This window comes from Palaemon carinicauda, chromosome 8, assembly GCF_036898095.1.
Source record: "Palaemon carinicauda isolate YSFRI2023 chromosome 8, ASM3689809v2, whole genome shotgun sequence".
In the NCBI taxonomy this organism is placed as follows: domain Eukaryota; kingdom Metazoa; phylum Arthropoda; class Malacostraca; order Decapoda; family Palaemonidae; genus Palaemon; species Palaemon carinicauda.
This window is the reverse complement of record NC_090732.1, coordinates 86,499,092-86,524,422: the sequence shown is the minus strand read 5'-3', so window position 1 is coordinate 86,524,422 and position 25,331 is coordinate 86,499,092. Positions and strand designations below refer to the sequence as shown.

General features: G+C 33.0%; 1 protein-coding gene across 7 annotated transcripts in view; it reads right to left on the bottom strand.

Moving 5' to 3' along the window:
• The window catches only part of LOC137645794 (trichohyalin-like), a 996,644-nt gene that overhangs the window by 597,509 nt on the left and 373,804 nt on the right, over positions 1-25,331 (bottom strand). For all 7 annotated transcript variants that reach the window (XM_068378737.1, XM_068378740.1, XM_068378739.1 and 4 more), the window contains exons 6-7: positions 11,265-11,368; positions 3,349-3,514 (exon numbers count right to left, since the gene is read on the bottom strand). In XM_068378737.1, the coding sequence (XP_068234838.1) occupies positions 3,349-3,514; positions 11,265-11,368 (270 nt within the window). The remainder of the gene's footprint in view (positions 1-3,348; positions 3,515-11,264; positions 11,369-25,331) is intronic.

Sequence of the window (25,331 nt, the reverse complement as noted above, 5' to 3'; positions counted from 1 at the left end):
AAAAAAAAAAAAAAAAAAAAAAAAAAAAAGAACAACTTACAGTCACTTGAGATGATGTTTGATTTGAGTCTAAATTTCTGTACCATAGAGGAGTTTAGATAATTGCTACTTTATAAACTTGGATTTTAGAGGTCTGGTTTAGGTGTTTGCTCTGAAAAACAGCCTGCCAAAGGCATGTAAACCCGGTTTATTTTACCAAAACGTCTTCACTGATTTCAGTGGTGAGTGAAACAATGCAACAAAGGTATACGATAAATGGCACTAACAGTAGTTGTGCTTTATCATCACTGGTTTCGTTGTTATATTTTAAATAATGTTTTTCTTGTATTTATCTCTAAACAAAGCGCATTACATATCAAGGTCAGGGTGTCTAAACTGTGCTGCCTTGACACCAGGATTCTGGCCAAAATGGTATATCATCAGACTTTTGCTGGTCAATCAATTTTCGTGCTAATGACTTTGTATGCACATGTAATCGGCTGATGTTGAACAGCCTACCATTTATTAAGTATTTTACTTGGACCCCATCTTTTTCTGTAATTTTTTCCTGCAACAAAGTCATTACTGAGGAAACTAGAAGGACAGTAGGCAAACATTACCATGCTTCAATCATATTTCCACAGGAAAGGATGAGGATTCTAAGCTTCTAATACCAACTTTTGCTTCTACTGTACATTAGCATGATAGAGCTGAAATATCTATCGGGATTTGCCAAGAGTCCATATTTTGCTAGAGTCTTTCATAGGAGGTTGTGGGACACTACGTCAAAGACATTGGTAAGGTCGATTAAGACTATCTATCACTATGTATTGGGCTCTCGACATTTTTCTTTATTTGCCTCAAAGTAAATGTCATGTCAATTGTACATCCTTCCCTTTTAAACTAGCATTGGGTCTCTGGTAACACAGATTCAGATATATAAGCTACTTACTTAAGAGCAAGATCATAACTGAAGCTAGCATTTTACGAAATGACTACAGTATTTCTACAGTCACCTCTTTGTCCTAGGAATTATTATATACAGTAGTATTACCAGGATTTTTTAATTTGTTCTACCCTTCATAGATTACAGATGATCTGCAGCTTCTTTTTGGGACGGTAGTCTCAGTTCAGGAAATTTCTCCAGGAATGACGTTAGGAAAGCAGCTTTTACATTCTTTAATACTCATCATATATGATATAGGATTACAACAATACTGAAACCACTAGATAAACATGATCTTCCGGCTGGTGACTTATATGTCCTAATGACCAAATTGACCTATGAAAACTAAGTATTTGCAAAAACTGTTGTAATAAATGTTTCAACACATCCGGAAAAAAAGGAGCACTGCATTTCTTGGCATTCAAAATGGTAGTTTAGATGTTAAAATAAAAGCTTTAGGTTATTTAGAAACTCACATAATGACAAAAAACTTTTTCACGTAGTCAATTGGTAAAATCCACGATTACGGCCATGTTAGATTCGAGGAAATGGAAACATCGCTTTTTATTGCTTAAATTATAGTTTCCAAAAAAATGTATAACTTTCTTATTTGCAAAAATCCAATGAAAGTGGAAATACAAATAAAGTGAGCCTGACTTAATATGCCTTATAATGTTCACCGCAAAGCCAAACAGCGCAGTAGCCTACCAAGAATGCAAGTACTGTATACGGTATAGTGCTGTAGTAGTAACATGACGCCGTCCCTATAATAATGGTATTGTTCATGGTAATGATTGAAATGAAAAAGCAATGAAACTACTATCATCCTAATTGTAATTTGAAGGAGTTAGGTAACAGAGATCACACCAACCACCAAAAAAGGCACAAACTGGGTCAAACGACTCATCACTGCACCCTCACTAACGGACTGCTGCTTATGTGCAGTCGATTAACACAATAAATAAATCAGTATACTGTTTTCGCGTAGTTCATTCACAGTACTGTAGTTTACATTACTGTAATTGTACAGTAGTCCTACAGTACTGCCCAAACTCATATATTTATCGTGCACCATTTTCACAATTAACAAACTTATATATCCTCCATAAGACGAAATTAATTACTTCTATATTTCATTCTATTCCTTTCACATTCTCGATTCCTTATAACCCAACTATTCAATGTTATTATTTCTTTTAATATGATATATCATTCAGCTATGATTAATCTTCACTTGATTATAATTTCCCCTTACCCTCTCATTACATTCAATTTCAATTTATTATCCCGTACTTTTCTTCCAATCATCGATTTTATCTTATTAATTTCGGTATTGTTATTTACATTTTAATGTGATTAAATTCATTTCTAAATCATGATCACACGGTATTTTGTCACTGCAGTTTTAAAACCTAGAAGAAAAAGGATTTTCACATATATACATCAGTATAGTATATTATCATATAATTCTTTTCCTCTTTCCTTTTTCCTTCTTTTTAAATCATTTCTGATTTATATTTTGATTTGTATTATTCACAGTTTTACTGTTCATTTCGATCTGTTTTTTGCTTCCAAATATATATCAGGTCAATGATAATAATATTAGCATAACAATACTCACTAACTTTAAAGGTAACAACTGCGAACCATTCAGAGCTAAACTCACTGTAAAAATGTTACCAATGCAAAGGATTAAAAGGGGCTCTTATATACAGCATGTTTAAGTAATATTTAATAATATAAATTGCATGATAAATACATTCAGCATAAACTCCATTGTAATTATGAGAACATTCTCTCTCTCTCTCTCTCTCTCTCTCTCTCTCTCTCTCTCTCTCTCTCTCTCTCTCTCTCTCTCTCTCTCTCTCTCTCTCTCTCTCTTTAAGATATATGTGAGTATTTAAAATTTTTATTGTCTTTATTTTACTATCATATGCATGAATTATTTTCTTTGGTGCAAATTATATTTTTCATCATCCATTTTATATTATTGTAATAAATATTATAAAATTATTGTGTACATAGATTTTCTTTGTATTTTCATGACTCTTTGATTATCATTACTATTATACTAGATAGTATCACGATATTACTAAAGCAATATACAGTCCAGAGTACAGTAGAAGGAGCGGGGGAGCCAGAACATTGCAGAGCCCAAAGGCTAGAACAGAGGGCACCGAGAGGGTCTAGTTAAATACGAAACCTCTTAAACGCTTTGATATAAACTTTTTCGCTCCTTAACTTTATCTAACACCTGTCAAACACCAAAAGTAAATTCTTAAACATTAATAAAAGGCACTTACCCACTATGGTATAAATATACCCACAAAGATGATGATTATCCCAAAGTATCCAACAAATGCCTTTGCAAACCATAAAATCTAGAAATAACTCGTAACAGTTCATAATCCATTACAACTTACCTCCCATTCCCTTCTCTGTCTGTCCAGGTCCCTTTGAAGCGCCATTATCTGGTCTCTAAAACCAGTCTCTGCTCCACTCGTGTCTTGGACCCTTCGTCGTAAAATGTCGCATTCAGCAGTTATTACCTCCATTTCGTCGTTTGCCCTTCGCACTTGGGCTTTGTACCTGAAGAATGACCAAAAAGTGTCAACAAATTTCTGTGGCCATAGATATATGATAGCAATAAAATGCTATTAATACTGTCTTTAGTTTTGAAAAGTTTATAGCTATAAACGTAGACTTATCTCAGCGGAAGATATTGTATTTTTCAGCGCCACCAGGAACTGTCATTTGTGATACTTTTTATTATACAGGAATTTTCTGAATATTACTACTTACATGATACGTCTCTCATTTAGTCTTGGGAGAAGTAGGCTACTTATTATAAAGAAAAGATTGAACCACAAGAGAACAGGTAGGAATTAAAGTGAATAAGAGAGAAACAAATCTCCCGTTTAAACTAAATCCACCAATAAGACTTTTATATAATTGTAAGGTCTAAATGATTTATCTCTATTTAGCTAAATGCAATACGATTCTTTTAGATATTTCAGTTCCCTCCATCCCAATAACTCCTACGAATTTTACAAAAAACAAATCTAACTTCTTTTGCATAAGCTTGATATATATATATATATATATATATATATATATATATATATATATATATATATATATATATATATATATATACATATATATATATATATATATATATATATATATATATACACACACCCATATATATATATATATATATATATATATATATATATATATATACTGTATATTCATATATATATATATATATATATATATATATATATATATATATATATATATATATATATATATATATATATATATAAATATATACATATATATGTGTATATATATATATATATATATATATATATATATATATATATATACATATATATATACATATGTATATATATATATATATATATATATATATATATATATATATATATATATATATATATTGTACATACATATTTACATATAAACATCTGGCTATATATCAGTTTAGTGAGATCAGTGTTACTGTATGGACATGGGTCGTGTTATGACGATGAAACAATATCCAACAGATTTTGTAGATTTGAGAACAAAGCCCTTTGAAGAATATTGGGAGTTAAATGGCAAAACATGATTAAAAATGAAACTATAAGAGAGATTAATCAAGTGCCATATGTTGATGGGATCATGGTGAGGGGTAGATGGGGGTGGTTTGGGCTTGCTCTTCGCACTCCCAAAGAGAGATTAGTTCACCAAGCTCCACAAGGCACTAGAAGAGTTGGAAGACCCAGCCCTACATGGCTAAGGACTATGAAGCGTGAAGTAGGAGATTATGAATGAAGAAATATTGATTTAAAACTCAAGATAGAGATGACCGGCGAAATCTTACTGAGGCCCTTTGCATCAATAGGCGTGGGAGGAGATGATGATGATACGGTATAAGTGTGTGTGTAAGTATATAGTATAGTATATCATCATCATTAGCCGTTGCTAATCAACGGCAGGACAAAGACCTCAGACATGTCCTTTCACACACATCTGTTTGTGGTCTTTCTATGAAAGTTTATACCCCCAAATTTTCTTAGTTCGTCAATTCATTATCATCTCTTCCTTCCCTGCTTCGCTTGCAATCTCTAAGGAGCCATTCCGTTATTCTTCTTGCCCATCTATTAACTGACATTGTCATTATATGTCCTGACCATGTCTATTTCTTTTCCTTGCATGTTATCAGCATATCCTCTACTTTAATTTGCCCTCTCATCCATGTTGCTCTTTTTCTGTCACTTAGTGTTATTTTCATCATTATTCTTTCTATAGGTCTCAAAGTTGTAACTACCTTATGTTCCAAATCTCTAGTAGGCTTCAAGCTACTGATACATAAGTTAATACTGGAAGGACAATCTGATTAAATACTGTTCTTGATCTCACTTTGTTTAGCAAAAGCTCTCCATCCAATGTTTACTATTCCTTTAATTTCAGTCTCATTTCCTGGGTAAACACTAACTGTCTGTACCAAGGACGTGTATGCATTAACAATCTCTAGAGATTCACCCATCAAGATTATTTCCTGTCTCAGAATTTTCGTTGAACATTATCTTAGTTTTATTCATATCAATTTTAAGTCATACCATTCTGCTTCCACTCTTCAAATCTTCTATCATCTTTTGCAATTCCTCCCATGATTCACTAAATAGAACTACGTCATCTGTGTCATTAAAGTGTCTTCCTACATTTTCCTAATATCAAATCTTGAAACTTTTTGTAGGCACATGTGGATAATTTAAGCGAGATGGGGTCTCCCTGCATTCCTTCTTTCTCAATCAGAATTTTCTCACTATCTTTTTGTAATCTGAGGATTGCTTTACTTTCCGTATAGATATCTTCAACTGTTCTAACATATGATGTATCTATTCCTTCTCTTTGAAGGGATTTGATTTCTGCTGAAGTTTTGACAGAATCAAAAGCTTTCTCATAACCTGTAAATGCCATATATAGTGATATATCATACTCTGTTGATTTTTCCATTACATGGATTTGGTCAGCTGTTGAATACCCGCTTCTAAAGTTTGTCTACACTCTAACTGTTTTTCTATTAGATCTATTATGATCTTTGTAAATATTTTGTTTATTAATGGGAGTAAACTTATTTGGCAGTATTTTCAGGCCTTATTTGTCTCCATTTTTTGTGAATTAGTGTGATGATAAAGCTTTTTGAAGCTATATGTATAAAGGGTTTTACTACTTTTAAATCTCCTCCATCTACTATTAAATCAATTTTAGGCCATCTTGTCCAGCTTCGTTGCCCCTTTTCATGCGTTTTAATGCTTTCTTTACTTCTCCTACTGTTACATTTGGTTCTGGCTAACTTATTCAATTATTTCTATCGGCAAAGTTATTTCTTATATCAGTATTGTATATCATTGTACTGAAACCCCATGCAATTTTTATCACGCCATCTCCTTTGTTGATAATATTTCGACTTTCATTCCTTGAAGCAAATGACTGTTGACACCTTGTTCCAAGTCTTCTTTTCATCGATTTGATGCTTCTTTTCATTTATGTTTCCTCAATTTTGGTTTTTAGTTTTTTCTTTGTTTATTGTGTTGGTTAGTTCTGCTAATTCTATTTCATCTGTCTTGGATTTCACCATTATTTAATTTTTTTTCTCTATTATAGTTTTGGCCTTTTCTAATAGTTTTCCTTGATCTTGTTTAGAAAATTTTTCAACTATCTCTTGTGCTGATTGCTATACAAGTTTTCGTAAGTTACTGGTCACTTCTTTACTTGCTTCCATTTCATAATGAAGTTGGGGGTTCATATTTTGCATTGCTCGAATAAACTCATCAGATTTTCTCTTAATAAAGGAATTATTGTTTCCTTTTTCAAAATTGGTTTTTCTATTTTATCTTTCCTACCTAAGATCTAGACAAATTTTACCTCTCACCACTCTAGTGTCACATGACTTTAACTTGGTTAACACTTACATCTTTAATTAAACTAACTTTTTCACTGAGAATAAAATCTATTTCGTTTTTTGTTCCTCCATTTGGGTTTCTCCATGTCCATTTCCTATGTTCTTTTTTATGGAATTGGGGTTGACATAGGTTTCCGGGAAGTCACAGAAATGGGACACTATAGTACCCATGAAGATGTATATGATTAGTGTGAAGAGTTGTAAACTATGATATGTCAATATTGTTGAATGCAATGTTATGACAATTCTTAATTTCTTATCAGGTTAATAGCAAGCGATGATGCTTATTACCTTTTACTTATTTAAGGGTAGAACAGAACTGGTTAAAGTTGAATTCTACCATTTAGACAACTTCATTAGGCCAGGCAGAGGATAATCAACACTCGTTTTAAGGAGCAAAGCGGTAGTAGAAAGTGACATAAATTCTAAATTTCAAACAGTAGCAAAATTACTCAAATGACATTAACAATAGGTTTTTCAATTACGTAACATCGCAAAATAAAAGACCATGATACATGTGCCTAGCCGTTAAAATGTTGATACCGTATTAGACTACAGAGAGCAAAAACAGCTTTAATTGCCGTATGGGGATTTTCCGTATAACTGTATGAAAGGCACAGATCAAGTATCATTTGAAAACTGGGGTTCAAAAAACAAAAGTCACAGCGCAGCCATAGAGAAAAAATGTGATCAACACTCTAAATGTTGATTAAGTATACAACTACTGTAGTCAGTTCTATTACGATATAAAGACAGGGAAAGCCAACCGCATTACCAGGAATATACTGTATGCTCACTCTAGAATAAGTCATTTAGAAGATACTTAACAGCACTTAGTGCTAGATAAAAGGAACAATGTTTGTAAGATATTAACGCATTTCATAAATATAAGAGGGAAAATACTGTGTAATAAAAAAAATAAAAATTTTATGGTTTTTATAATTGTGAATAATATACTTTAATACTTAGAATAAGTGTGAGTTCCGAGAAATGATTCATAGAAAAGATTATTCCCATAAGAGATCCTTGCATCTTCACAAGTTGTTAGTGTATCCAGAAAAGGGAGACATTATTTACACACTGCTGTCTAACGGCCTCAGGTGATAGTTCATTTTTTTTGTCCGAACAGTTTATAATACTCCGTTATATATTCGTTTCTACAGGAAAGAATTCAATACCATCCTTGGTAACCTTTGTATTATTCACTTTCTGCTAATATGGTTGTTTAAATTATAGAAAAAATATACTTTTGGCGGACCAAACAGGGACGGGTTAATGTAAGCTTCAGCTCCTAACTCCTGCCGATCCATTCACTATTTGATGGGATGCTTTGCATCCATCTCATCGTCCTCATTATCATTATCAGTAGCCCTTAAACCTTATGTTCTCCTGCATATATTATGATATCGCTTCAGTGGATTGCCGCTTGGAACAGAGCCCGCGATTATTTACATTATAGCATAAACTACATATTGAAGTTAGAATTTATTTTGCATCGTTTACATAGGATATATGTTGACTCTCCTAGCTCTTTGCAGTCTGAAAGATTTTTGTTGATATTAAAAAGTTAACGAAAAAAAAAATCTTTACAAAAATATTAATCCTGACCTATAGTCAATATTACTGAAATAGTTTGCCGAATATAATAGATGTTGAAGCAAGTTTTTCTCCCTACGTAATTTTCATTATAAAGAAGAAAAACTACAAACCTGACATGTTTTCAAACGTCAACAGGAATGATCGAACAAAGCTTACAAGACACAATAATGTAAAGAATTCATTGATATACCGTCAGGATGAGCGAGGAGTATGTGTGGAATTTTAAACAGCCTTTGAAAACAATGGGCAATGAAACCAGATACGAAAACAAGCTCTCAAAGCCGTGCTGGGATCCTTTGAAATATATATATATACATATATATATATATATATATATATATATATATATATATATATATATATATATATATATATATATATATATATATATATAATGTATATATATATATATATATATATATATATGTATATATATATATATATATATATATGTGTGTGTGTGTGTATATATATATATATATATATATATATATATATATATATATATATATATATATATATATATATATATATACATATATATTTATATATATATATATATATATATATATATATATATATATATATATATATATATATATATATATATATATATATATATATATATATATTTATATATATGTGTATGTGTGTGTATGTATGTATGTATAAAATGAATATATAAAGTAAAATAAAGAAAATAAACAAACTTCCCATTGAGCTTTCAAACAATAAATATTATCTTACAAATAGAAATGTAGAAATACTCAAGTCATGAAATGCTCCATAGAAAAATAATATGTGATAATAAGAATAACACTGGGGGGAGGGGAAACTATTGGGAATATTCTTTAGATCCTATCTGATCTACTCTTATGTATACTTATTTTTTATAGCAATAAAGATTCTATTATTGCGTGACGAGAATTTTCCGTTCAATACCTGTCAAAATTTCATCAATTGGTGAAAAGCTTCGAAACAAATGTTTTAACTAAAGAAATGAACTTACACCCAAATTTTTTTCCAGATAAAGAGACTGCTTATGCAATTCATCTCATGGGCTCATCATTATTACTTTACTTTCCACTGAAAACCCTCTCTTAATTTTACTAAAAAATCGAACACAGCGTAAGCGATCCAGTTTTTCTTCACAATATCCTCTATTTCTAGGATTTTCATCTCTGTAAATTTTACAATGGCCTCATTGTATACGTAATTTTAAATATAAATTCTTCCACTTGCTTTTGCTTCCAAAGCATATCAACTACCAAATGCAAACTCCACTAATATATCCGAGCACAATGGATACTTTTGAAACAGTTATATACCACTGGTTGATTTAGCAGTACTTTGATGTACCTATCAAACACACATATATAAACTGCATTTAGATATAATTACTTTTCTTTTCTTTTTTGTACTTGAGTATTAGGCAAGTGTAAAAATGAACCAAGAAATGTGGTTGGTGTTTAGTACAATTAGCCGGTCATTACGACTACTGGCCTTGAAATGGACAAATTTCACCAATTGCACTAGAATCTCTAAAACTAATCTAGTAACAAGTATATGCATTAATTCTTTGTATAATCTAACCTTCAAATTAAACAACATATCATAAATGCATATCTTTTTTTCCTCGCCATACGCCTTTTGCCCTTAGACGAGATGGGCGCCAGGTGTTAACTTTCGGTTCACGGTAAGTCATTATGGATGACGTTGCCAACCTCATTCCATTATTATCTACAGCAATCGCTTAGCTGATGGATACCTTCTTCACCGCTTGTGTCAACAGAGGCGAGGTCTTAATGAAATAACACCTTCCTTCCTAGACTTCATTGCAGAAACCTCGTTATCTTAATGCAACACCAATATTTCAAATAGCGGGAGGAGGTGCGAGAGTTAAGACCATATCCCATTAGAAGACTATGTGAAAGAGCAAAATTCTATCTATTTATTCTTTTTTATTTTTAAAGGGCTCTAAGAAAGACCTTGGTTGGTTTATTTTTTCTTTAAAGGGTTTAAATAACCGCTATACCAAATGATCTTATAGTAAGACAAGTAAATTCCTTAAAACTTGCATCTCCTAAATTAGTGAAAAATAGTTCATTATGGCGAGTGACAATTGCTTTCAGGTCGAAAACACTCTTCTTCAACTATTTCACTTGAGAAGGTTTTATTTTCAGTGAAATATTAATTCATTTCTAATTGCCTTTTTCCACGAAATTTCTTGGTTTTACGCCCTCATCATTCCATGTTCTGGTGATGCCACGAACGAATTATAGTTCTACTCGTATAGTGTGAAGATGGTACACTATTATGAGGCCTAAAATTCACCAACTTCTATCTCTCGTTTTTCAAAAAATCATGAAATTGATAAAACAGTAATTCCTTCAATATTTTAGGGTTTTATGTTTTAATTTCCTTTATTTTTTGAAGGAGAACAGCTATCACTAAATGCGTTTCTAATTCAACATGGTAATCTTGATTTGCAATGCCAAAGAGTAGATCATCACCACAAAATCACAATCATTCTTCAACACGACTGGAGTAACAATTTGGTCGGGCTAAGAAAATCGAGAGCAACGATCTATATTCCTCAGGGCTCCCAAATTCATTACTCCCTAATCGACGATCACATCTCTCTCTCTCTCTCTCTCTCTCTCTCTCTCTCTCTCTCTCTCTCTCTCTCTCTCTCTCTCTCTCTCTCTCTCTCTCTCTCTCTCTCTTCTCTCTCTCTCTCTTTCTCTCTCTCTCTCTTACCTGTTTTCCAAATCTGCCATCCTGGTCTGCCATTCCAGCTCTTGTTTCTCTCTCTCCATCGCCATTTGGGCATCCCTTTCCCTCATGATGAAATCATGGTGACCCTGAAATTATAACTATTATTAGAAAATACAAGCATATATTGGAAATGTAAATGATTAGTGTGTAACTGCTTTGGGGGAAAATGTGAATAAAAAATTAAAAAAGCTCTTTGACAAAAAGTTGATGAATAGTACAAATGTACTTTGTCAAAACATAACTTGTGACCATTATAACAGCATCTTTCAAATGTAATGCTGAGAGGAATACTTCTTAATTCTTGTAAAAGATTTAGACAGGCATTATTTGATTATCATAAAGGTAACAGTTTATATCAACCATGAAAGAACATATAATTCACTAATTCGATACCCCTTACCATCTTACTACCGTAGAAATTTATTTATTTCTAAAATATTTACACATAAGACATATCAGGGTTATTTTCAAGCAGGATATGTTGGTTAAAATTCGAAAAGGGTGAAAAAAATCCAACTTTTACGAAGCAAAGTAATTCTGAGATAACTCTTACAGAGGAGCCTTCGGATGCTTTTCAGTATAAGTTGATATCATTGTTTGAAAAAACGAAAACTTCAATAAAGAAGAAAATACGAAAGAATGATTGCATACCACTACAAATGGAAGGAAACGAAAACGTAGTGACAAGGAGACCTCTGTTAACCTAACCTTGGAATAAGGTCTTTCATAGTCGACTGGTAAGAGTCTCAGAACAGTTGAACCAGTGCATTGGGCTAAAAATCTCGTATCTTTGTTAAGAATTGAGAGGCCCCCTCCATCTGTAGCCAGCTCCTCTAGTGTGAAATAATACATGTATATATATATATATATATATATATATATATATATATATATATATATATATATATATATACTTATATATATATATACATATATATATATATATATATATATATATATATATATATATATATGTATATACATACATATATATATATATATATATATATATGTATATACATATATATATATATATATATATATATATATATATATATATATATATATATATATATATATATATATACTTATACTGTATATATATATATGTATATATATATATATATATATATATATATATGTATATATATATATATATATATACATATATATATATATATATATATATATATATATATATATATATATATATAACACCAGACACTTACACTTCATTATATAAGGGTGATTATTATCAGGATGCTATGATGCCAAGGGCTCCAACAGAGAAAATTGGCCCAGTGAGGAATGGAAATAAAGAAATAAAAAAACTACATGAAAAGTATTGAATAAAGAATATGACATCTGAAAATCAGTAACATCATAAAGATAAATATGCCTTATATAGACTATGGGGAGAGATTCCTGTCAGCCTCATCAACATATAAACATTTAATACAAGTTTGAACTTTTGAAGTTCCATCGATTCAACTGCTTGATTAGGAAGATCATCTCACACTCTGGTTAGAGGTGGAAAATAACTTCTACAATACTGTTGAGTATCTAGACTTATTATGGAAAAGACAAGACTATTAGAACCAATTGTATACCTAGCACTACGTACTGAGTGGTAAAGTCTGGGAAGATCTGAATGCAAAGGACGGTCAGAACTATGAAAAATCGTATGTAATATGCATAAATAATTAATTGAACGATAGGGCCAAAGATTAGTATCAATATAAGGGATGAGAAATTTATTAGACCACAAGTTCTTGTTCAACAATTTAAGATGAAAATCGAGTGGTAAAGACAAGACATGAGAATGATACTCGAAACAAGGTAGAATGAAAGAATTGGAACATTTCTTCACAATACATTGATCATCATAAGTCTCAAAAAGACTTTCTCAATACGCAAAAGTTTAGTGTATTTAAAGAAATAACAGAACAAATATCTTTTTCAAAAGCATATTTGAAACCAGGAATCACAACCAAAAATTTAAATGAGTTGTATATACTTAAAGAAACATTATCATGCAGAGATCTGTATGTTGAGGAGTCGCTGTCCTCGGTCTATTTGCTATCATATTTTAAGCTTTGTTAGGGTTCAACTTCATGCCCCATAATCTGCACCATGCACTAATTTTTAGCTAGATCTCTATTAGAGGATTCAGCAACCCCAGATCTACGTTCAGGAGATGGAATTCATGAAAAGAGAGTAGCATCATTTTCATACGCAACAACCTTGTTTTCTAGGCCAAACCACTTATATTGTGTATGTCGTATGGAAACTAATAGGTCAAGAACACTATCCTGGGGAATACCAGATATCACATTCCTATACCTCTATGATTCCTATCAACAACCTTTTTTGCTTTCTATTACGTAAAGATTTAATAATGATGCTAAAAAAGACCAACCTACTTCGAACAGCTTTAGTTTAAAAACAAGGGGATCATGATAAACACGGTCAAAGTCAGCACTAATCATAAAAAAATCCCTGACTGCAATTAAGTTATTTCTATACGGCATTGGAAATTGTAAGATGTGTATCAAATGCTCGAAGGCCTTTAAGAAGGCCAAATTGCAAACTAGAGAACTGTGTATCACATTCAGCATACCTATTTAGATGTTTTAACAAAAGATTTTCAAAAACTTTGGACAATATAAGAGTTATGGAAATTGGGCAGTGATCAGCGAGGCTAGAGCTACCACAAATACATTTACCTAATGAAGTAACATTACCTATTCTCAAATAAAAAAATAGATCTTCTTGGTAACTTAATAACAGACAACTTAGTAATTAAGAAATCAGCAGTCTATATTATAAATTAAAAAACAGGTAAGATACCCGCTACATAAGCATCAAGGTCCATTAAAAGTCTTTTAATTCAATACGACCAAAACACGAAACTATTTGGTTTAGCCTCAGGAAAATAGGAATGAAGAAGATGGAGTCCCTCATTTCTCTGCTTACTGTCAAATGCTTCGCCAAAATGGTTGCATTTTCCTTCAGACGTTGAGTGACAGAGCCCTCTGGTTCAAGTAAAGGCAGAACTGTTATGTCTACACCAAACAGCGAAGACTTAAATGTAGCCCACCACTTATGTTCCTGGGTTGTACCAGAAAGGGTGTCTTTTTATTTTTTTGGTTATTAAAATAGTACTCCTTTCGAGTTGAAGCATAAACTGTCTGAGCAACAGCTCTCAGCTGGGTATAGCTATTAAAAGTCAAATCTGACCTGCTACCCTTCTAAATGTCTGAGGTTTCCTGCCTCTCCAAATAAGAGCATCTACAATCATCATTGAACCAGGGCCTTTCTTTTACTTGGCCTTTTACCACACAAGAAAGGATACACCTATCATTTATGTTGATCAGATTCTCATTCAAGAGAACACTTATGTATAATTGTGACCAATTCAAATGCAAAGGATCATTCAAAATGCCTTTCTAATCTCTTCACTGTCTTACATATATCTTACATAAGTATGACATATTAGGGACAGGCTGCGCTGTTCTCATTATCAACGATATCAAGGCATAACCAACACCAGGAAAGTTAGAGTACACTAGAACCAAGCAGTTACCAGACTGTGAGTAGCTTCACTTATGATTTCCTCACAGCCTGCTCCAGGGGCAAAGTCCAAAGCTTTTAAGCGGTGGGATCAGTAGAAGAAACAAAATTTAACCCCTCTCTATGGTGAGCGTTGAATTCACCAACAGGCACAAAAGAGTCCTTTTTATCATCGTCTTGTATCTTTGCCATAATGGTAATAAAACAATCAAAGATAGGATCATCCAAGTTTGAATTCAAATAGATCTAACACAAACAGATGTAGTTATTCCTGAAACAAACTTTAATGACCGGAATCTCATGACATCCTCATTCATAACAGGACTTACAAGATCCTGGGTACTCTCAGTCCTAACATACACATCAATTCCCCTTGCTCTAGTAAGGGCATGGAGTTTTCAACTTATTTGTTTCTTAAAACTTGAAATTAAGAGCTTATATGAGTTCCTTATTTGTGAAACCAAAGATTTTGAGCATAGAAATATATCATACTGTCTCTCATATGGCCATGCAGACCACGAATACTGCAATACATTAGATGACACTGGTGAAGTCTAGGGCGTACTGGTCCCAGCTTTAGCTTAACATCTCCTTATAGCACAAGAACTAAAAGCAACAATAGCTTCATCGTACTTGAAATCAAACATAATAATGATTACAAGAACAATATGTACATTAATATCTAAATATCTATAAAGTGAGTCATACAGCTCATTGACTAAACACAAAATGTTGAATAAAATGGTGGAGCCAGAACACCATGCAAGGCTAAGTATTCTCCGGGATGGCCACTTTAACTAAAGGGTAACAGTTATGATGGTTTTGAAAATGAATACCGGAGGGGAATTTAAAGAAACAGATAGGGAAAAGGCAACCTCTTTATAAACCACTAGGCATCTATGGCCCTTCCATTAAGCCTGCCCAGAACACCATTTACCAAAAAAGAAAGAAAAAAGAAAAAAACAAGAGGAAGGAGACACGGAGAGAACAGTGTGCCTGAGTGTACCCTCAAGCAAGAGAACTCTAACACAAGACAGTGGAAGACCATGGTACAGAGGCTATGGTGCTGCCTAATACTAGAGAACAATGGCTTGATTTGGAGTGTCCTTCTCCGAGAATACCTACTTACCATAACTAAAGAGTCTTCAACCCCTACCAAGTGGAATGTTGCCACTGAACGATTACAGTGCAGTAGTTGATTCTTTGTTTGAAGAAGAATGTTTTGGTTTGCTTACAGTAGTGCTGTCGTGTGCATATATTGTATCAAGCCTTCCTCTCTTCATACTTTCTACCCATTCTGAATTACATACTCATGCACTCGTTTTAGCTAGACTTCTATTAAAGGATTCTGAAACCATAGGTCTATATTCAAGAAATGGAATTGATGCAAAGAGTGTTATCATCTGCATATGCAATATCGTAAGCTTGTTTTCTAGGCCAAACCACATATCATGCATATATATTATGAAAAGTTATGAGCCAAACACACTACCCTGAGCAACAACAGATATGTCACTTTAAAAGTCACTGTGGTGCCCATCAACTAGTACGCTTTACATGTTACTTTGAAATTCAATAATAATACTAAGAAAAGACCCACCTACTCTCATCTGTTAAAATGAAAAAAAGGATTCATGATTAACAAGGCTAAAGGCAACAACAAGATTGAGGCCAATCATATGATCTTCCTGACCACAATCAAGGAATTTCTGTGCAGCATTGGAAATTGTAAGAACGGAATTACATATTCCAAGGCCTTTTAAAACTCAAACTTGCTAACTAGAAGAACAAATTATAGCTTCAGCATATCTGTTTGGAAGTTTTGGCAATAAATTTTCAAAAACTTTAAATAATATAGGAGTTATGGAAATTGGATGGTAATCAGCAGGGCTAGATCTAGGATAAACACCTGTACCTAGTGCAATAATATTACCAATTTTCCAAGCGCAAAATGAACCACGTTTTTACTAACTTACAAAAAATAACAAGCAACTTAAGAACAAACACATCAGCTGTTGATAAAAAAGAATACCATTTGGATCTACACCTTCATAAGCATCAGAGTCCAATAAGAGTGTTGAAATTTCATGGGATCGAAAAGTTCAACTAGTTAGTTTATCTTCAGGAAGAAAGGAAGGATGAAAATCAATTTTCTCAATGCTCTGCTTACTGCCAAATACATACCCCCAATGGTCTCCTTTCCCTTTGGACAGCGGGTGACAGAGCCATATAGTTTAAGAAAAAGAGGAACTTTTAAATCTACACCATAGATTGCTGATTTGAAGGAAGCCAACATATGTTTCTTTAATGATCAAATTGCATTCTTCTCAGATAAAGGATAAACTCACAAAGTGATAGCTCTTAGCCTAGTAGTTATTCCAGGTTAAATCTATCTATTACCTTTCTAAAGATGATAAGCCTATTTTTTTTACAAACAAGTACATCCACAATCAGTCCTCAGTACTTAAAAACATGAGAAATGATATGCCTTTCAACTATGTCAAACATTTTCATTTAAGAGAACGACAATAATTGTGTCTAATTCAAATGCCAAAAGATCACTGAAAATACCATTCCAATTTGCTTAAGATTGTATATATATCTCACAAGAGTACGATACCACAGGGACAGGCTACTCAGTCTTAATTACTAACGAAACCAAGTCATGATCATACATCCCAATGCAAAATCTAATCTTGCTTGTTATAACACTTGGGGAATCAGTATCTACTAGGTCCAAGCAATTACAAGACTTGTGAGTAGCCTTGTTCATGATTTGCTAACTATCAGATTCAGAGGCAAAGTAGAAAGCTCCTAAACACTCCTTATGGTTAGCACTGGAATCACCAACAAGCAGGAAAAAGGCCTTTCTGTCATCTTGTATTGTAAACATAATGGTAAGAAGACAATCGAAGATAGAATCATCCAAATCTGGATTCTGATAGATGGAACAACAATAAAAATCTTTATGCCTGGCACAAACGTTTGAGACCTGAACCTCATGACATCTAAATTCTTACTAAGACTAATAGGCAGCTAGTTACTTAGAGTTAATATACACTACCATTCTCCCAGCCCTAGGAATGGCATCCTATTTCAAGCAGCTCGGGCGAGTACCTCATTTGAGAAACCAATGTTTCCAAGTATGATAAGATATCATATTGTCTAGAGGCAACTTTAAGACCTTTAAAATTGCCATGTAGTCCATGAATATTACAAAACCCTGGATGACGCTGACAAAGTCTAGGGTGCACTGGTGCTTGATTTTACTCAATACTTACACACAAAATGAAAATTAGAAATGTCTTATCATACTTGAAATCCAACTTAACAATACTTATAACAAAAACAAAATGTTCACAGCTATATAAAGAGCAAATAAAAAAGCCACCCATAAACTAAAGGCAAAATGCTTGATAAAATTGGTCAAGATTGTAGAGTGAATACACTATGTAAGGGTTTAGTACCCTTAAGGATAGATACTTCAACCACAGAAAAGACTGTAATGATGGTTTTGAAAATTCATAACATAGAGGACGACAAAGGAACAGATAGGGAAAGAGCATCCTTGGCCCTTTTAAAAAACAAGAGGAAGAGGAAACAGGTAGAATTGTGTGGGTGAGTGTACCCTCAAGAGAGAGAACCTTAATCCCCAAAAAAGGAAGACCCTGGCACAGAGGCAATGGCACTACACGAGACTATAACAGTGGTTTGATTTTGTTGTGACTATAACAATGGTTTGATTTTGTTGTGTTCCTCTCATAGAAGAGCTGTTTGTCATAGTATTATGTATTAACGTAATTTTGCTTTTGTTTACGTCAGCCTTGTTACTGCATTTTTGTTTTATGTAAAATTAGCATAAGGTTTAGTTAATAAAGTTTCAGTTGTAAATTTATTTTTTTTTTCTTTTGAAGTGAGCAGAGACACCTGTGTTTACGTGCAAGGAACTCGATTGCTTAAAGACACAGTTCGAGCTCGCTACTCCCCTGACCTACTGCAGTAGCTGGTTTATGTGAGCGTTTTAGAAGATTACGACCCCAACGTTTGACGCTTTAAAAAGGTGCATTTCGGCCACCTGCGGTGATTTGTGATTCCTGTGTTCTCTTCTGCGGTCGTCGGCGCAGACGTAGGAATCCTGGCATCAAGGTGGATGCGGGAGGGACACCGTCATCAACTTGACGTAGGCAGTTGCGGGAGTTTTTGAGCTCGTGGTGACAAGTAGGGAGGCAGTTGTTAGGTAGGAGATATTTTGTTACCCTTTTCGGGTTAGGGACGAGAGCTTCATTTCCCTCCCTTTGATGAGGAGTCCTACGAAGCTGCACTCCCTATGGTAGCTGAGTGATGATGTTGTTATTGGAGTCGCTACTTTGGTTGGAGCAGGGGGTTGTTTCATCCAGCCCCAATGAGTGTGAGATATATATATATATATATATATATATATATATATATATATATATATATATATATATATATATATATATATATATATATATATATATATATATATATTGTGTGCTTTGTTATTTAATTATTTGACTCTCTCTCGTTAAGAGTGTGGTGTTTCACGTTAAGAATTTTATTAATATTAAATTCTGTCTCAGTGTGTGCCTTTTTAGACAATCATGTTCATATGGTAAATTGTTAATTGTTAATTCTAATTGTTAGGTATACAAAAAGCTGACTTGTTCTAAATTTGGTTGCTAATAAATATTAAGTTTTCCTAACTGTTTTCATTTCTGCTAACCAATTTACTGTTGGGTATTTTCATAAACACTGACCTCTCTTATCGTGCAATAAGAACTTGCACCACGGCCCGACAAGGGTCGTAACACATAGATAAAGAGTTTCTTCTACCCATTACGGTCTATGAAATATCTTATTCCTGATATTGATATTATTTTTTGGCTCAGTCGATCAATTTGTTCGCTATGTATGCTGCATAAGATTTTTCATAAGTATGATCATCCTTTACACTCATATCTTCCCGGACAGTACCATCCTGTTCGCAAAACTAGGTATGCAGTTAATTCTAATAGTCTTGCCTTTTCTATCATGAGGCTCAATACTACACAATATTCTAGAAGTTTTATTCCAGCTGTGATCAAGTAGTGGAATGATCTTACTAATCGGGTAGTTGAAACAGTAGAAATTAAAAAGTTTAAACTTGCAGCAAATGTTTTTATGTTGAACAAAGAGTTCTTTAATAAGAAGAGTGGCAACGGAGTCGTCTCGGTAAAATTTACAGAAGTCACGCTGTTGCAGCTCAGTTGCATCTCTTTGATAACAACGAAACACCTGGCTATCACATATCTGGACATTTTATTCAGTAACAAGGTCATTCCTCTTTCTCCTTAGGATAATTATGATCATAATTAATTATTCTATTGAATTATTGATATACGTTAACTGTCATATAACCATGAAAGATAATTCTATATGTTATGTTGGTCATTTGTGAATGCACTTACAATGTGCGGACTACGATTTATTCTGTAATAAATATTTATATATACAAAATTATAGATATATCAGTGTTCTGTTGATGAAATTTCATAATAAGTTACAATATTTACTATTGATTTTGAAATCCAATTATCAAAGATAAAAGCAATTTTGAATAAGATCATTGCAAAAATTTAATCCATATCAGAATCATGTCATAATGATATTCATTGTAATCTAAAACGTAATGAAAGCTTAGTTTTCTTCTTGAGGGAATATATATGATATAAAGGAAGATTTATCATATATTAATCATATAGAATCATTTAATGCTTTAAATAAGCACAATGTTTTGAGATTTTTTTTTTTTTTTTTTTTTTTTGCAAATAAACAATATTTTTAAACATGCATTGTCTCCATTATACGCATTATATTTACTTCTCCAGAATCCAATAATGTCAATATATGAAATATAATGCTCTTGTGTGATTTTCATCATCATAATGCCTTATTGGTGTAATTGTTATTGCTGCTTTGAAAATCATCCCAATAAGCCATACGCAAAAGTAGTTTCCTTTCCAAAGGATCCTAGTGAACGAAAACAATGGATTTTGGCCATGCCCAATGAACCAAACCGCTTGAGGTATCTAAAACAAATATACATCTGTTCATCTCACTTTGACTACATATGGACTTCATGTAAAGATGGCTCACGACCTACACAACCTCCATCAGTATTCCAAAGTATACCCAAGTCCTGTCTTACACAAGCTAAATAGTCTTCGACCAACCTCTTCTTTCAAAAGAGGCAAACCACGCATGAATACAGAACACCTAGATAAAATTCCAGACTTTGAAACCTTTTACACAGAAATAAAATTCAAATAACCTTCATTTTTGTTCTATACAGAAAATTAAAACTTATAAATTCTAAGAAAGATACAATAGGTCAAAAGGAGGAATTATTCATTCATTCTAAATATGGTAAATCATCTTTTCGTTTTGCTTTCCTTGAGGCTGTTGAAAAAAATAACATAAATGTACCAAACAACTGTTTCCTTTGCAAAAGAATACTCTTATTTTGAAGGGGTCTCAAGTTCAAATAATAATTACTCTAGCTAGTAAACATGAGTTTGGAAGCTGTGACTAAATGCACCACATTATTGACGTAATGAATTTCATGACAGATTGTCATGATTCACCTCATTTTATATTTCTCATATCTCATATGCATTTATTTTTCAAACAGGTTAATTGAGACGCTTTAACATATATACGTTAATCTTTACACTTCAACTTCCTAACTTATCTCTAAGAACTTATAAAATTATTCGTCATTCAGAATCAATTATTCTCCCATGTATAAGAACACTGAACAACATGTTACCAAGAAGTATTCAAGATGAGAATTTGAAAGTTTTATTTGAGCACCTTAATTCCGAACAGAGGCTTGCTGATGTGATGTTTGATGAAGTTATGCAGAAAATAATAAACATATTCTTGCTTCACATGCTATAGTTGCAGAAACTACTTGTAATTATGGCGGTCCATGTTATATTTTGAGGATAATGCCCTATGCTAAATTGTCAGCTGATTAACTATTGATTGTCTACTTAAGGCGATTAGTGCCATTTGTAGTGTTGGCAGAAGTGTCACATCAGTAATAGGTGATAACTGCAACTAATCGTTGTGTGTATAGCAAACCTGGAGGTCCGGGTAAAGTTCCAATACCAACAATTGGATTGAGTGTATTTCTTGTATGACTATGTACACATATTCAAGAATATCCGAAACAGCTGGATCACTGTTCAGGATCAGAGATTGGCATTCACCATGGATAACACAGATAATTTAGGTTGCTGGTTTGACATTATACAATTATATGAAGCAGATCGAAAGACTACAATTCGAATCACGAAACTAACTTACACATCGTTATATCCAAAACTTCTGCAGTGTCAAAGCGTCCAAGTTGTTTGGCAAGTTTTCAATGAAAAACAGGTAAACAGGTGCTGTACTTCAAGCTCTTCAAAACACAGCTAGAAATCAGTGAAGGTACTATTATTTTTAAGTTTACAACCAATTGGTTCAAAATAATGAATGTCAAAGATCGCTACTGGGGTATTATTAACATAGATAGTTGCCGATCGCCTTGGACCTTGGACTTTCAGAGACTAAGGAAACAGCGAAGTTATTTCCTTGTGTGCATTGGAAGGAGGTAAAGGTCGTTCTCTGAAAATCCCCAAGCACTGCTGAAACTTACAATTAGCATTATGACCAATGTGGAAGATGCCAAATATTTACTTTCAGAATATGATTTTAAATATGTTTTGCCAGAGATATTTGCTGATGAAGCTTTAGAAAAGTTCTTTGGACAGGCAAGACAAAGAAGTGGAGGCAGTTTTTATAAAGATTGTACAGTACTGCGACTGTAAAGATTAGTAGACTACAAATTCTTATAAAGCATGACATTATACCAGATAAAGACACACAGAGCTTGTATATGTGTGCCAATAATTATTGAGAAAGAATTCCAGTTATTTGATGAAATTTGCCTTTCTGATACTGAGGAACTTCTTATATCTAATGACCCTTTGAAACATAAAGTTGTATATATAGCTGAATATCTAGTCTATAAATTTTGTGAAAATTAATATTTTGAAGAGTGTGACTGTGATCTTTTATCAAGTGATTTTTTAGATAATTTGATAGAAGTGGATCAGCAATGGCCACTATGTCAACTGTGTATTTTGTACATGCAGCATACATTATTCATTCACATATTAAATTAAGGTGTAATACTATAAGAGAGATAACTCGATTGTCATAAGTGGATGAGATCAGGATTAGGGGTAGATGAGATGGTTTGGGCATGATCTTCACACTCCCCAAGAGAGATTGGTTCACCAAACGTTCACTTGGGCTCCACAAGGCACCAGAAGAGCTGATGAAAGATCCAGGCCTATATGGCTGAGGACTATGAAGCGCGAAGTAGGAGATTATGAATGGAGAAGTATTGAATTGAAAGATAGAGTGGACTGGCAAAATCTAACTGACGCCCTTTGCGTCAATGGGCGTAGGAGGAGATGATGATGATGATGATACATTTTGCAAAACTACTTTCATCTATACAAGCTCCCATAGCTCGCAATAATGCTGCATGTCTTTCTTTGGCTAATGTAATTTTGAAAGCATTTGTTAATAGTAATAACGACAAGGAGAACGCTGTAAGATGCCTTAGGGGTAAAGAAAAGCTGTCCAGCTAAATTTGATACTTAAGTTTTTATTGTTGTTTATATTTTAATATATGATAACATTTAACCTTTCAGTATACATTAAATTTAAAATTAAGATAAATGTTTTGAATTACCTTTGTTTGGCTTTCATAATTCAGTAAACAAATTTATAAGTGCTATTCCTAAACCTTTTGTGAATATTATTTCTAATCTAAAATAAAATCATAATGTATTTATTTTTCAGACTATTTATAATTTTTCTTTTATACATGTTTATGTATTTTTTTTTTTTTCATGAATCATAAGCAGAGTAGTTTTAATAATCAGATGTACATGTACTATAGATAATGGCAAAAAATCATTAATTGATATTTTTGGAAAATTATTACCTAAAGAATAAACGCATCAGGTGGTAAAACTGGTTTACTACAAAGTAAATCAACTAAGCAATTGATAGCGGATAAATAAAAATTACCAAATTCCATTCCATCTCCCCTTATTTGGGGTTAAAATTAAACAAAAAGGGGTTATTATAGTAAAAAATAGAATTTATACAGTTCCTAAACTGTTAAATTGATATCTGAGCATGGAAATTACCACGGAAATGGCTTCCTGATGTGAAAATACTTAGAAATACATTTGTGCCACATATAATTGTAGCATGTATATTGGCTGAAATCTGGCATGACTCAACTTGAGGTAGTGACTCAAGTTGGAATTACAATAATTATACCATGTAGCAAGTAAGCTCTGAACAATTAAAGTAGTTAACAACAAGAATGAAGAGAAATGTTTGGTTCTTAATGTGGTCAGGCGTACGAGGAAAGAGGAGATTGTATAAAGAATAAGACAGACGATTCGGTATATATGTGAGCAAAGGAAAAATAGCCATATCCAGAAAGGATACTAAGTTGTATTGCCTGGCCACTAAAAGTCCCAATAATTCTTTAGCGATAGTATCTCAACGGGTGCCTAGTGCCTTGGCCAATCTACTTAGATATCATTAATAATTAGCGTATAGTCACGGATACGACGCTAAAGAAATTGACCAATGTTAAATCCTGTCACGACAATCAATACAGATATAACATCCATTGCTCAAATATATAAGATAATGATTGAAAATTAGCACTTTGATAAGGATACCGCCACGTAGCTACCACTAAATTCCATTTATATATAGAAATGACAATAAAACGAGAATTTAAAAACTATGAAAAATATTACACACAATATATTCATTTAACGAATAAGGTGTCAAAGGCAACCTGAAAACAAAAATCCTATATTTAAGTAACGTTATGTTCTTTATTTATAAGAAAACTGAATCCATCAAAGGACAATAATATAAAAATGAAAACTTAACATTCATAAAACTAAGTACACTTCCTCAACCAATCTACCCCTGAACACCAAACAGTACAATACGATCTCAAACGAACACAGACGCACAAGCATAACAGGTATACGTATGCACAAACTGACAATAAGCATACAATCGGTTCCGCCAACATAATATTGCCGGTTGCCTCCACTTAATGAGGGGTATGTTTGCATATATCTCGTTATTCAGGTCAATACCGAAGGTGGATTCCATGGCCACCTGGAGCAAGTGGATCTCTAAGTAAACATACTTGGACCTTTTGTTTGCGTTCCCATCCACTACGTTAAGAGCTCTCTCTCTCTCTCTCTCTCTCTCTCTCTCTCTCTCTCTCTCTCTCTCTCTCTCTCTCTCTCAAGAACACCAGCCCATTGCCTTTCAGCCACCAGCGGGACAAATTCTTTCATCAACTACTTT